Genomic DNA, 15,994 nt, shown 5'->3' with positions numbered 1-15,994 from the left:
TGGGAGAAGTGGGAGGGAAATGGGAAGAGGGAAGGACGTGGAAATTTTTAATAAATAAATTAATTAAAAAATAAAAGGAGCTTTTTTGGAGACTTTGCTTTTGACTCCAGGAGGGTGTCCAAATGAGATTTTTTTTCTTTCTGAGGCTGGTTTTAGCAACTTAGGCCCTCTTCCTGTATAAACATTTAGTTCTGAGCTACGATCTTATGTTAATTGAAACCAATTTGACCGGTAAATGCAGAATATATGTTTGTTAGGTTAGAACAGAAGACCAGTAGATGATACCTTCCTGAGTCTGCTGTTAGAGCACACATTCTGTCCCTCTATTCTATGCCTCCTGTTTGGGACTCCTTTCTTCTCAACAAGTCCTGTCAATATGAGAACAAAGGTTTGACTGAGTGGATGCTTTCATACCAGTGTTCATGGTATAGGGGGAACTTATCCATTTACCCTACTGGAAAAGTCGGGTTTATGCTCTGCTGTGATATTATAGAAGGGAGAAATGCCATGATTTCACAAGGTTTCTACAAAATTGACCTATCAAAAGATAGGTGTTCCCGCAGCTTTGCAAAAGAGTTTCCCGATGTGGAGTGTCCATACTCCTGTAGATTTGTGGGATCCCCACACTGCAGTCGCAGACAGCTATTGCCTTTCAATGGACACTGTGGCTCAGAGCTCAATGGCCTGTTCTGGGATCTAAGCTAATTGGGTGCCACTACGAGCAAACCAAGCCAGGAAACTTAAAGAAGTCCTGTTTTCTGGATGCCCTTAGTTTAATGTTACTCAGGTTATAACCTGTGGGGTTTAGAATGACCTGCAAATCTTGACAGAAAACTTCAGACTCTTGAATACTGCCTCAGACCTAATGAATCTAGGATGAGCCCAGGAACCCGACTTTTTGCTATATCTCTCGAGATAAATAATCCGTCATGGGACTCTGATGCTCTGTAGTTGCCTTCTGCTACTCTAACCTCTGTAAATCATGCATTCCTAAAACACAGATGAGAGTCTGTTAGTGAAAACTCCTTTATTTTCCACTCTGTCTAAGGTATTGCCCCATACTTTTAAACCTTCTCCCCTTTCCATATGCTCCTGCATCACTTCCAACTCCTGGATAGCCCTGGACTATGGCTGACTTAACAGGCAAAGGCACACAAAAACTGACTTCACAAGTTCTTCTCTGGCATTCATATGCACACCATGTCACATATTCACACATATGTACACATATAGTAATCATAAATATTAGAAAGGTGTCAATTATTTTACATAAACTCATATAGCCAAGTTTGCATCGTGTGTGTATGTGCTTGACTATCTTTTTATATTTTTGGGCCTTCATTAATGACACCTCTTTTATCCTTTTTTTTTTCCCTTCAGCTGTTTGAGAAACTCCACTTCCAACTCACTTTGACAGACCAAATTGAAAATTCATCTCCAATCTGATTGTTTTGCTGTTCTTTCCTGCTCCTCCCTTTTAATTGTCTTTCTACCACATGGCTGCTGTACAGACAATTAGCATTTATCCCAGCACAGTTCACTGTATTCTGTAATTACAGATGTGGGAGCTTGTTTCCAAGATGGCGCTCAATAAATCTTCTAGTATCTAGAATCAATACTTCTGTCTAGTCCCTTTCCACACAGCATCTGTGAGGCTTCTGAGGCCTGCTACTGTAGTAGACAGCTGGCTTCTATTGTCTCTCTTGGACTCTCACTGTGGGAAAGCCATTTGTCATGTTGAAACTTGACTCTAGGGTCACCCAGGTGCTGAGAAACAGAGTCTATTAGCATACAATGTGAGGGGAGCACACTGTAAGTATAAGATCTCTGTGATAAGATCAAATATTTCAGCCCCAATCCATACTCTGATGACTAGAGATTCCACTGCCTTCTTGTGCATAACCTTACAAGGTTATGCATCTAACAGACATGTTCCCAAATTCTGGCATACAAAGACCATACGATATGATAAGTAGCTGTTGCTGCTTGTGGTGGGTATATCTCATGCAGTGACACTATACAATGATGGGTATGAATATCTCTAGACCACTGATCTTGACCTCTGCCTCTTGCTTAACACCAATGGTTCATTAGGTATCCCCAAAATGCTGTGTATATGTATCTATACTGGAGTATGTGCATGTGTCAGGGGAGGGCAAAAGTCCACTTTCAAAGCCTTCCTCAGTTGCTTTTCACCTTATTTTTTTGAGATAGTCTCACTGATCTTAGACCTGACTGATTTCAGCTAAACTAGTTAGGTGTTGAGACTCAGGGGATCTTGTCTCCACCTCATGCTGTGTAGCATCCCATTGGGATTTTGTACAAAGGTTGTCAGCAATTAAACTCATGCCCTCGTATGTATTATATGTATAGCTCTGACTAAGTCATTTAGCAAGCCTTCTAAAGTTACCTTTTAATGGGAAAATAAATAACCACAAATACAGATAGCTATTTAGTAAGTATGGATCTTACCAGTTCTGTTGCTCTCATTGTTGCTAGTAGTAGGGAAGTACCCAGAGCTTGCATGAAGCACCAGATTGTTCATACTTTTTTTTGAAAGGGTGTACTGGAAGTATTATCAACTAACAATTGAAATCAACTGATGTACATAAACTTCTAGCCACTTCCCAAAAGCTACAACCTAGTTAGCAACTCTGCAGACTATATTGATAGGTATTTTAAAAGTTCATCTTTGGCCCATACCCTGTGGGACATATTCTGGTGGGCACTTCAGTTCTTCTTTCTCATCTGATGCTTCTCTCAACCTTGTGCAATGGGTATGTCCTTTAGTTCTCTCTGTTTTATGAGTCAGGATGTTGAGTTTAAGAAGGTGGATTTGCCAGAGTGGCTGTAATGAGCACAGGATTTGGACTTCATCTCAGAGGACTTCCAAGCTTGTGCTCATGTCATGACCTTCCTCTCCAGTTTCTCCAGGAGCTCTCATCCTATGACTGCATGCTCCCATTCCTCCTCACACTGTATTACACATGCGGTGTGATTTCCAGAACAACCAATCACAATGTGAGAGATGTAAAAAATTCCCCACAACAATGACTTTTAATTGTTTAAAAAATGTGTACTTGTAAACTTCTAGTTATAGGCAATTTGCATTGTTATAGATTCTTGTATATTGATACACATATAAAATTGCCTTTGTATTCCTAAGATAATTTATATATTGATATAAATTCAAATTTTATTTGTTATATTGAGTATGCTCCTATTTCTGTTTATAATATTTGTATACAAATATAAAGTTATTTTGTCATATTGCATGAACACACACACAGATATATACATATATATACATATCCGTTTCTACATCTGCTTAAAATATTTGCATATTGATGCAATTTTAGGCTACTTCTATCATATTGCACTGTATATTTCTAACTCTGATCTAGATATTTATATGTATTGTTACCATTTGAGGTCATTGTCCTCATTGATGCACATCTATTTAAAGATTGTTTATTTTTTATAATGTGAACTTTTAGTCTTTGAGCTATATAAGTGTTAAGAGCTACAGGTTAATAGTTACACGTTTGTCATATTTTTAGTTATGTTAGTCAGGTTCTCTAGATGCACAAGATGTGCTCTGCATAGATAGGTAATCTTTCAACACTTCAAAGAACTGTAAAATATGACATTTAAATAACTCAGGATTCTGTTGAAGTGAGCCATGATTCTTCCTGGCAGCACTGATCTATTTCCAAGAGAACATGGGGTACTGATGACACTCAACTTGGAGCCTTTCTTCTTGAAAAAAAAAACTGTCTTTGGGAAAAGAACTGCCCTCGCCTCGACTACTAATAGTATGCATGCTGTCCAAATTGGCAAGCGGGACACAAACAAAACAGCTGCCAAACCTTGCTAAGACAGGGTAGGACAGTATTTCAAATTTTTGTGCTTCTGAAAATGGTTTGTCAGACACTCTAGACCTTAGCCTAAATTGTTTGCCCCAATGTTACAAAAGAGACTTTGGGTGATTGTTAAGCTACCCAGAAGGTAGTTGCTTGTTTGCACTTCCTGCTTGCTCAGGTAATATTAATTTCCATCTCAGGTCTTTGATGGGGTTGGAGATGAGTTTGTCATAGCTACTTTGCTCTCATAACTTAACTAAGACATTTTAGTATAAGATATAGACTCCTCATGATAGGACAACATTGAAATAGTCTGTTATTTGCTAATTACCTTAGACTGGACATTTAGCATGTGTTTCTTGCTTAATGTTGTTCATATTGGTTGTAGTTGTATTTTTTCCTTTCTTTCTCCTGAACAATGTCTGATACTTGTTCTTATTGTATATAGTTTTCTCTCTTTGAGACAAGGTTTCTCTTTATTACAGTCCTAGATGTCCTGAAACTAGCTCTTATAGACCAGGTTATGCTCAGACTCACAGAGATCCTCCTGCCTCTGCCTCCCACGTGCTGGGAGTAAAGGTGTGCATCACTGCTGCCTGGCTTGTATATAGTTTTTTATTAGACAAATTTATTTAGACAAAAGGGGGATGTGTTATGGGAATCTTTTCAGCCAATAGCCTTTGGGTACCAGCCCATTATGAAGTGGTGTGAGAATTGATAAGCACAGACAGGAAGCGAGCGAGCTCTCTTGGGTGGTAGAAGGAGTTCTGTTCACAGATTCCAGGGCCCACAAAACAAAAGACTGCAGATCTCTACCCTTGTTTTGAGTTTTCCCCAAAATAAATATTGGTTATCCTTTTTTGGGGGAGGGCTCTGGTGGACTTCCTTAATTATGCATACAAATGACTTTTAATTGTTTAAAAATGTGTCAAGGTCATTTTTTTTCTTTAGTATTTGCTCATACAATATATCCCAACCACAGCCTCTCCTCCTCTCTTTCTCCCAGTCCTGTCCATCTTGCCTCTCCCCCAGATACACAGCTCCTCTGTTTTCTTTCAGAAAGGAGCAGACCTCCCGGTGATATCAATTGAACATAGCATAACAAGCCAGGTCCAGTAAGACTACTCATAAAATCCTCATATCAAGGCTGAACAAGGTAACCCAACAGGAGGAAAAGGGTCCCATGAGCAGTCAAAAGAGTCAGACACACCCCCACCCCCACTGTTAAGAGTCCAATAAAATCCCCAAGCTAAACAACTACAACATGTATTCAGAGGGCCAAGTACAGACCCATGCAGGCTCTGTGGTTACTTCAGTCCCTGCTGTGAGCCCCTATGAACCCTAGTTGATTCTATAGGTTGTGTTTTCTTGGTGTCCTTGACTCTTCTGACTTCTACAATCCTTCCTCCCACTCTTCTGCTGATTGGGGGACATGTTTCCATGCTCTGGCTGATATTTAGCTGTAGGTGTCTATATCTGCTCCCATCAAGCACTGGAGGAAGGCAGCTCTGGTGGTGATTCAGCTAGACACTGATCTATGAGTATAACAGAATATCATTAGGAATAATTTCATTGACTTTTTTCCTTTTTCTTTTCTTTATTTCTCTTTTTTCTTTTTCCTTTTTCTTTTTTTGCCAGTTATGTTTGGTACTACCCTAGGTCTCTCAACCATCTATATTCTTGATCTGAACATCCAGGCAGTGTAGAACATCTGTTCTGTAGTGACTTAGGTTTCAAGTCAGGCCAGTCATTGATTAGCCACTCCCATAAGCTCCGAACCACCCATTGTCTCAGTGCATCCTGCAGGCAGGACAGGTTATGAGTATAAGTTTCTTTTTGGTTGGGTTGGTGTCCCAGTCCCAGCATTGGAAACATAGCCTTGACTACAGAAGATGGCCAGTACCAGGAGTCTACACTAGGCTCATTCTCATAGGTCAGAAAGTTTCTGCTACACTAGGTTTTCACATTCTCTCTGAAATACACCTATTCCAGTGTTTCTCCCTGTATTGTTTCCCTCCTGTTTCCATCCCTACCACTCTCAACCCATTTACAAAATCTATATTTCTCCTTCCCAGAGATATCCATGTGCCCACCCCACACACCCCTCCTTTTTATTTAACTTCTCTGGGCCTGTGAATTGTATCATGGTTATGGTTATGGTTATCTGTTACTCAACAGCTAATATTCAGTTATATGTGACTACATATCATGTTTGTCTGTCTCAGACTGGGTTGCCTTGCTTGGGATTTGCTTGTTTTTTTTCTAATTTCATCTATTTGCCTGAAAATTTCATGATATCATTTTTTCCTAATAACTCCATTGTGTAAATTTACCATTTCCTAACAACTCCATTGTGTAAATTTACCACATTTTAAAATTTATTCTTTCTTTGGGGGTCAGTGGAATTTTTTACAGAAAAAGATTCATATGGATATGGGACCTATTTTTTAGAAGTAAATATTTCCATAGTGATGAATGAAAAACTTACAGACTATAAATAAATAGTTATTCCCTATGAATAAGGGAGTAATTTTATTTTATAGAAAATTAAGACCCAGGGAGATTTAAAAACCAGCAATGACTAACTTTACAGCCTTGGTACCTAATTGCCTTTTAAAAAATAAAGAAAAAATAAAAAGGAAAATGGAGAGGTTTTCTGTGCCAACTAAACTCTCAGCAGGTTAAAACATTTGCCACATAATTCTAATGGCTTTAGTTTGATTCCTGAGATCCACATTGTAGAATGGGAGAAGAGATTCTCACAAGTTATCCTCTCACTTCCACACGTATACTATGGTATAGAAACATACATACACACTAAATAAATTAATGTAATTGTAAAAATGAAGGTCTTCCTGGCTGGAGAGAATGGTTCTGTGTATGAAGTAAATGGTTCTGTGTATGAAGAACTTGGCTTTTAAGCAGGAGGATCTGATTTGACCTTCACAACTATTCTAGAAACACCAGGCACCCCAGTACATGGGGTACTGAAGACACTCAACTTGGAGCCTTTCTTCTTGAAAAAAAAAACTGTCTTTGGGAAAAGAACTGCCCTTGCCTCGACTACTAACAGTATGCATACTGTCCAACCAGAGGAAAGGCTTCTAGGAGGGGTTTAATAAATTAACAAGCTCTCCCCCTAATGCCTGACACTCAGTGAATGATAATACATTTTTTCCCCTGTTGTCATTATTGCAGTATTGTGTAAGCCTCCGCACTTTCTGTGGATACCCAGGCCTAATCCAGGAGCGTACTTTCCTGAACCAGGGCCACGAGAATGGACGACTGTCCTAAGGGTTTAAACAGACAAACACAAGAGACCTGCTCGCTTGCCAAAGAGTAAAAAAAGCCCTTTATTAAACTCAAGTCGGGTATTTATACCAGGAGGCAAGAGGGTTCAAAAGGGCATGGCCCCCTCCCATCAGGAGCAGTAGAATAGATTAATACATTCCCAGCGCCTCAGGCAGAATCAGCTATGGGGGAGGCAGGCTTGGGAGGCATGTAGGGCCTGCAGCTGCAACCTTGTTTACAGGTGGAATTACCATAACAAAGACAGCCAAGTTCTTTCTAAGCTACCCTCAAGCCAGTGCTAGTGCAGAATCTCCAGGGGCCAGAGGTCAAACAGCCCTGCGAAATGCCAAGGAAGAAAAGGGAAAAAGACTTGGGTACCTACAGTATTGTATGGACTACTGAGAATCATCATTTCTGGATGAGAAGTGGGCATCCTTTCTTGACCAAACCAGCCTCCTCACCTGCCTCTGTATTGTCTATCAAAGTTCAGAACCTTGGCATCATGTCTCGCACACCACTGCCCTGCATTTCTTAGGTTGGAATTAGTCTCTTTTGGAGATCAGTCAACTGAGTCCTCATGCACTGGTCAAATTTTCTAGGTAACTTTTACAGGGTAACTGAATGTTCAATGTTCTCAAAAGTCACCTACAGAACTTTGTGAAAACTCCCGTTTAGTTCCCAATGAATAACATAATGCTGACATTATGTTATTTAACAATAACATAATTATGTTATTTAGCAATAACATAATAAGTTATGTTAGCTTTAGCAAAGTGAGTTTTAAACTGCCAGTATCCTCCATCCCCCACTTGAGAAGGAACATGTAAGCTCTGGTCATTTCTTCTCCCTTATGCATGCGCAGCATATTGTAATCTTGGGTGCAGTTGCGTTATTGCTAATTTCAGCCTCAGCCATGCTGCTTAGAATTATTAACAGTCACCACAGGACTACTATCCTGTCCCTTACAATGAGGCTAATTTCATCATTACTATATTTATAATTATGTGGACCCTTCGGCATATTAGCCACTGTGGGGATGACTCCAACGGGTGCTCTTTTTCTGTTGGTTGTTTTGGGACGAGTGGTTTTTATAGGCTCCACTTCCTTTTTTTATCCAGGATGCTCTTTTTGCCATGGACTCCATGACTTAATGACGTTTGTTGTACTGGAGCTTGTTGCTGGGTAGGAGGAAAATCACCCTTTGTGATTGTCCTAAGACACTGCCCAGAAAGGTCATATGGGTGACTCTTACACTTAATCTCCTCCACCTAGTAGTGCCATTGTATTTGACACTCTACCCTAGAGGAGTTGTATTTTCCAGTTATTGACATTTCTGCTTGAAGTGAAACGGGGTGTTGAAGGTAGGGTTCAATCCCAGACACAAGCAAAGCTAAGGTCTTGTACATTCATCAAGTTTATTTTGAGCATTGACAATGTGGATTACTACCAGAATGAAAAGTACATTTCCCCAACCTCAAGAATTTCAGTCAAATGCAAGAGACAGGCATGGAAAATTAAAAGTAGTGTGTTACTGTGCTGTGCGTGAGTGAATGAGATAGCTCACTGTAGGAGTTCCAGTCCATCCTGAGGCAGAGAGGAGATGCCTCCTTATGTGACAGTGGCTTTCAAGTAAGGAAAAGTACAAAGAAAGGGAAGATGTGGTAAGCAGTAGAAGACATGCAGATCCTGGGATGAGCTGATGAAATACATGTATTTCCTTCCCATTCATTACATTCTTTACCCCAAATAGTCCTTCATTTTTTATCCTTTTTGTAAATTCAAACTCATTCACATGCCTTTTTTGCAATTAATTGAAGATTGAACTTAATTGATGATGAATTAAGTTGGGGACTTGGAGTAGCATTCAGGACTGAGCTCCTGTGGATATTAATTTATTCCTGTAGTTTCATAGTTTTGCAGTTCATCCAAATGTCTCACATCTGTGTTAAAAATAAAACTCAGAGTCAGGGCAGTCTAATTAGGTGGCTTAACCCAACACTGTGGCTCTCAGTCTTCACCAAGCTCTGCTGCTTTGATGGTTACCAAATTAGATGGATAAGTTAATCAAAGGTCTGATTAAATAGCACAGCTATGTGGCATGAAGTTGTGATTTCCAGGCTTCAGTCCAGGCAGAATCTCTAGGGAAGAAAGAAATGGAGCTGAGTTCCAAAGGCCAGGGCTTATGTGAGGAAGAGTTTTATAAAGCACTTTGGAGGGAATTGGTTGCTGAGGTCTTAAATCTTAAGGTGATGGCTACCTGGGAAGCTAACTCGCAGAGAAGGGTGTGGTAGAGAAGGGTGTGGTAGATTATGATGACCCAGTCTCACATCCAAACTCAGAAAAAGAACTAGAACCTTTCTTTGTCAGATTCTTGGCTTGGCTCTGTGGTGGTGTGCATGTATGTGCATGCATTTGGAAGCCAGAAGTTGATGTGAGGTGTATCCCTCAGTTGTTCTCCACCTTACTTTTTTTTAAAAATTTATTTATTTATTAAAAATTTCCCCCTCCTTCCCACCTCCCTTTTCCCTCCCGCTCCCCCCACCCCTCCCTCTTCAGTCCTAAGAGGAGTCAGGGTTCCCTGCCCCGTGGGAAGTCCAAGCCCCCCCCCCATCCAGGTCTAGGAAGGCGAGCATCAAACAAACCAGGATCCCACAAAGCCAGTCCATGCAGTAGAAAGAAAACCCAGTGCCATTGTCCTTGGCTTCTCAATCAGCCTTCATTGCCAGCTAGGTTCAGAGAGTCTGATTTGATCACATACTCCATCAGTCCCTGTACAGCTGGCCTTGGTGAGCTCCCATTAGATTAGATCAGTCCCAGCGGCTCAGTGAGTGGATGCACCCCTCGCAGTCCTGACTTCCTTGCTCATGTTCTCCCTCCTTCTGCCCCTCATTTGAACTCCAGTGGCACAGACAATAAGAGCAACAATGAATAAATGGGACCTCCTGAAACTGAGAAGCTTCTGTAAAGCAAAGGACACTGTCATTAAGACAAAAAGGCAACCTACTGACTGGGAGAAGATCTTCACCAACCCCTCATCAGACAAAGGTCTGATCTCCAAAATATATAAAGAACTCAAAAAAACTAGACACTAAAACTCTAATTAACCCAATTAAAAAATGGGGTGCTCATCTGAACAGAAAATTCACAACAGATGAACTTCGAATGGCCAAAAGACACTTAAGGTCATGCTCAACCTCCTTAGCGATCAGGGAATTGCAAATCCAAACAACTTTGAGATACCATCTTATACCTGTCAGAATAGCTCAAATCAAAAACACCAATGATAGCCTATGTGGGAGAGGATGTGGAGTAAGGGGAACACTCATTCATTGTTGGTGGGAATGCAAACTTGTGCAGCCACTTTGGAAATCAGTGTGGCGGTTTCTCAGGAAACTGGGAGTCAACCTACCTCAGGACCCAGCAGTTCCACTCTTGGGAATATACCCAAGAGATGCCCAATCATACTACAAAAGCATTTGTTCAACTTTGTCCACTTTACTTTTTGAGAAATGCTCTATCTGATCTGGGAGCTCACCAATTCAATTAGACTAGCTGGTCAGTGAGGTCTAATGATCCATTTATGTCTATACTTCCTTCTTTTCAACACTGGAATTGCAGATGTATGCCTTCTCTGTGGGTTATTAGGATCCAGATTCAGGTCCTCCTAACTGCCCAGCAAGTACTTTACTCAGTGAGCTATCTTCCCAGCCCCTCCTTCAGCAGGTTCATCATGCCTGCTATAGAGTGGGTTGGGGGTTGGATGGTTACTCTTCTCTTTTATTGCCCTCCATTTATCTAACCTAACTTTGCATTTTGCCCCTAAGATCTTTAAGTTATTATGTTTTACTCTGACCAGATTTCAGTTTCTTTTCCCACTCAACACTATGGCTATGCCTTGGTACTCCCCTTACTTTCCGTACACTTCGCCCTTTTTACTTACCTGGTTTCTGTAGTTGCTCCAGGTTGTATAGTCACCCTTGAAGTCTTGCAACTAGGAACCTCAGATGTCAGAAACCTTGTAATATTTGTTTTTTTTTCCTAGTTCCATACATTTTCCTTCAAATTTTGTAATTGTATTTTCTTTATATGTACCACATTTCCGTTAATCATTTGTCAGCTGAAGGGCATTTAGGTTGTTTCAGTTCCTTAGCTATTGTGATTAGAGCAGCAGTAAGATTGGGCTCTCACTTTGTAGCTCAGACTAGCTTTGATCTGTCACCAATCCTCAGGCCTTTGCCTTCTAGGTTCTATGATAGGCGAGAGTTACCCACACCCAACTCCTACTCAACCCAACTCCTACTCACTTCCTTAAAGGCCAGTGTCTTGTAAATGCAGTTATTAGGATAAAAGAGGTGGGTGTTGTTTGGAATTCTGAGGTGGATCATTAGAAGGTGTATGTTAATCTGTTAAATTAAAATGTGGGCCTTGAGTTCCATGGAATTCCTCCACATTCATGCCCCATGCCATTCTTTCCACAATGGTCTTCACATAAATAAGGAATATTTCCCCCCACTGAATGACCTCAGCGTTTTGATAGCAAGTTTTATGAAAGTGTGTACGTATAGCTGACACCACTTACTTTTGGGACAGTGGTTGTTCCTGTCCTGTTAGCCCTACATTCTTGAGGTTTTTCATCTAACTCTACCCTTCCTTACTATCAGATGACCAGCATTATACAGAATCTGACTGGGTCCTTATTTCTATGAGATGAAGAGGAGGTTCAGGTACCAACTGAACCCATTATAACTTTAAATTAGACATAAGTATAGGCATTGAAAATGCCACAAGGTATAGTGATCTTTAATGGCACATAAGTTTAATGAATTAAGGAGAGAATTCTACCTATGAACAATGCGGTGCTAGTTTTTTGGGGGGTTGGTTTTCTGTTATTGTTTTGTTTCTGCATATTTATTTCCTTCAATGGATCCATGTAATTTCTATAATAATAAAAAGTGTATTTTCAAAATCTCAGCATAGAATTTATATTTAAAAATTACTTCACAACTATTATTTTATCCCTGTCTTGAACCAAATGCATTACCAGATAAACGATGTGGCAAAATGAAATGGACAAATCTTTAAAGAAAATTCATTTATTTATTTAACAAGTTTGTAAATTTGGATTTTATTTCTGTCTCTGCATGGTTTATAATGTTTAAATAAAGAATCCATGTGGTGATGTTTTTTCCTTTTTCTTATTTTACCTATTCTTTCTCTCCCTCTCTTTTCCTCTCTCTCTCCCTCTCCCTCTCTTTCTTTCCTTCTATTCTATCCTGTCCAGTCTGAAGTGTCCTGGATCCCCAACAAACATTACTCTGGGATTTATGGCCTGATGAAGCTGGTTCTGACCAAGACTCTACCTGCCAACCTTGAGAGAGTCATTGTCCTAGACACTGACATTACCTTTGCAACTGACATTGCAGAGCTATGGGCCGTGTTCCATAAGTTTAAAGGTAGGAGTTAAATAAGACATGCTGATGTTTTTAAAGGTATTCTAATTATTATCTCGTGTGTGTGTGTGTGTGTGTGTGTGTGTGTGTGTGTGTGTGTGTAACACGTCCACTGTTGCACATGCCATAGAGTTCATGTGGAGGTCAGTACAAATTTTGAGAGTCAGGTCTCTCCTTCCTCTTTTAATGGCAGGGTTTGATTCAGGTGGCCAGGCTTGCAAATCTAGCAATTTAACTCATGGAGCCATCTTCAGAGGCAGTGTTTTTTTTGTTGTTGTTGTTGTTTGTTTGTTTGTTTTTAATGTGGTTCTGGGGATTGAATTTAGGGCCTTATATGGACCAGGCAAGCATGCTACCACTGAGCCAATGCCTGGATATGAACTTAATGATAGCATCAATAAGAAATCACACACATAAAAATCAACTCTACTCTAATTTCAGACTAGTTAAAGTAAAACTGAATTTTATATTTATTCAGCAATTGAAGAGATTGGATGCATTTTTATTGAAAATTTCAGTTTAGGAGATTTCGTAGTCAGCAAATAATTAGCTGTGTATATTTTTATGCACATGACCAAATGTTGATATACCTTTTTGTATGTGTGTTTTTAAACTTTTTCCTTTTATTGAAAAAATATTGCTAATATTTTATTTTTTCCTCATATAATATATTCAGAGTACACTTTCGCCTCTGTCTGTGTTTACTCCTACCAATTCCTTCCCATGTTTCATTCAGATTCACCCCCCTTTTCCGTCTCTATTAGAAAGCAAATAGACTTCAAAGGGATAACAATATAATAAAATCTAATACAGTAAGATCAAATTGGCCTACCTTTAAATGTAGTTTGCTTTCCCATTGAGACTCCTTTAGATAAAACAAAATTAAGATTTGCAAGTGGTTATCAACTGGGGCTAGAGACTGGGCTAGGCCTGGGATGGGGCAGGTGTTCACGTCACCGTTCAGCTTGAAGACTCCATTGCAGATACTGCGGTCTGTGTGCATGCTGCTTCAGTCTCTGAGTGCATATACAAGTTTATCCAGTTGATTTAGAGAACCTTTTATTTTTCCTCGCTGTCCTCTTTCCCTCCTCTTTGGCTCTTACATTCTTTCCCCCTCCTCTTTCACAGGATTCTCTGATTCCCTGAGGGAATGGATTTGATAGTGATATTCCATTTAGGGCTGAGTGTTCCAAGGAGGAAGGTTCTTTGATGATAGCTGAGCTCACTGATCTATGAGTATAGCAAAATGTCACCAGGACTCATTTTGTTATTTTGTTCTTTTAGTATAACAGCAATATTTGATTTTACCATCAGTCTCTGTGCTTATCTAATGTTAGGTTCTTGTTCACCAAAACAGCATCCGATATGGATTCCATCTTGTGGGGTGAACCCCAAGTCAAATAAGATACAGGTTAGATTTATTCCCACAAGATTAGTTCTTTCAAGTCACTAATATTTGAAGACAGGACACTAGGATTAAAGGGTTTGAAAGTGGATAAGTGTTTACATTTCTCATTGTGTAGTGTGCCTTCCTACACCAAAGACACTAGCCCATTGGAGTGAAGGTTCTATGTGGCACTTGCTCTGCATCTCCATGTCCATGTTCAGTGAGCTCAGTAGGTTCTAGCTGTCAGTTTGAGGAGAATACCTATAGTCTTGACCACAGTCTGGGTTGTCTGGGGGTTCCGATGGGGCCCCTTTTGCCAACAGCACAGTTAGATTTAACCCATTTCTGGTGCTGGACACTTCATTTGGTGAGAAAATACCAGTTGTAGCTCTATCTTCCCCATTCTTTGGCTTCAGGTATTTCAGGAAGCTTCTTTTGTTTTGGATTTCCATTCTAACCTTGAAATGACCTTTGATTTTTTTTTTAACTGTATCTTTCTATATTCTCTCCCTCATCCCCTTTTCCCTTCCCACTTGATCCTCCCATTCTGATTCTGAATTGTTAATATATATATATATATATATATATATATATATATGTAGAGATGGACATTTAATATTCTTCTTCCTCTTTGTTTCTTTATTTTCTTCCTTCCTTTTCTTCATTTCTCTCTCTCTTTCTCTCTCTCTCTTTCTCTTTTTTAATAAATGATGCCTTTTTGCTGAGAAAGCCTAGGAGGTCATAGTAAAGGCTATTAATTTTGTCGTGTTTGAAATGTTCTATGGCTTTTGCTGTATCTAGTACTGTGGACTGTTATTTTAAGAGTGTATGTAAGGCGGGATTTGTAGCATTGCTATTCTGGCCTAGTTATTTTCTTATTGCTGTCATAAATGTGAGAGGTACATACACATAGATACACCTGTACTTGCACACGCAGAGTTCACAGTAGGACATCAGGTGTTTTCTATCATTTTCCACTTTATTACCATGAGGAAGGATCCTTTTTGAATATGAAACGTGCTTTTCTGATCGGATATCTGACCAGTGAGTTCTCAATATCTGTCTCTACCCCTGAATATCGGAGTTGCAGGTGTATTCATATATGCCTAGTTTTTTTTTTGTATTTCAAATATCTTTATTGCAATCATGGGAAAAGTATATTTCATATGACAATTTTTTACTAAATACATATTTATATAATTTGTGAGGTAATTATTCCTTTCTTTTTTTTCAAAGTTTATTAAATTATACAAGTTTCCATTTCCGCCCCTCTTCCCAACACCCTCCCACTCCCCCCACTCCCCCTCCTCCTCCCTCTCCATCCCTAAGAGTAGTCAGGGTTTCCTGCCCTGTGGGAAGTTCAAGTTCCTCCCCCCTCCCTCCAGGTCCAGGAAGGTGAGTATCCAAACAGACTGGATCCTAAAAATCCATTATATGCAGAGGAAACAAGTCCCAGTGTCATTGTCAATGGCTTTTCAGAAAGACTCCAGGCCAGCCACATTCAGAGAATCCGGCCACATTCCGAGAATCTGGTTGGATCACGAGCTCGTTCAGTCCCAGTTCAACTGGCCTTCGTCAACTCTCATTAGATCAGTCCCCTTGTATCAGTGGGTGATCGCACCCCTCGCGGTCCTGATTTCAGGAAGACCCTGAATAGTAAGGGTCTTCCTTACTGTTACCAAGTTTTCAACGTTCTTCCACACCATGACCAAATTCAGTGGGAGAGAAGCTTGGTAGTGAGGCTGATATACTTTACTTCTTTGTTTGTTCTATTTCTTTTTTAAGTTATACTTTGTTTAAAATCTCTCTGCCTCCTCCCTTGGCTGTTTGGAGGGTGAAATAACTTTCAATCACAGTATTCTCATTAATTATGGGGTATTCCTATTGGTTTCTCTTTCCTCTCATGACAAGAGAGTAAATTCTTTCTCTACTCTGTTTATTGCCTACTCCTTCTGGGGGCTTCGTAGTTCTCTGTTATTTGAACTAAATACTTGGCAAAGCAT

The 15,994-nt window shown here is 39.9% G+C and overlaps 1 protein-coding gene across 9 annotated transcripts in view; it reads left to right on the top strand.

The window, feature by feature from the left end:
- The window catches only part of Large1 (LARGE xylosyl- and glucuronyltransferase 1), a 439,219-nt gene that overhangs the window by 264,156 nt on the left and 159,069 nt on the right, over positions 1-15,994 (top strand). For all 9 annotated transcript variants that reach the window (XM_048438254.3, XM_087900594.1, XM_048438256.3 and 6 more), the window contains one exon: positions 12,436-12,607. In XM_048438254.3, the coding sequence (XP_048294211.3) occupies positions 12,436-12,607 (172 nt within the window). The remainder of the gene's footprint in view (positions 1-12,435; positions 12,608-15,994) is intronic.

This window comes from Myodes glareolus, chromosome 22 (assembly GCF_982192425.1).
Source record: "Myodes glareolus chromosome 22, mMyoGla1.1, whole genome shotgun sequence".
NCBI lineage: Eukaryota > Metazoa > Chordata > Mammalia > Rodentia > Cricetidae > Myodes > Myodes glareolus.
The sequence above is the reverse complement of the archived record's forward strand: the minus strand, read 5'-3'. Positions and strand labels throughout refer to the sequence as shown.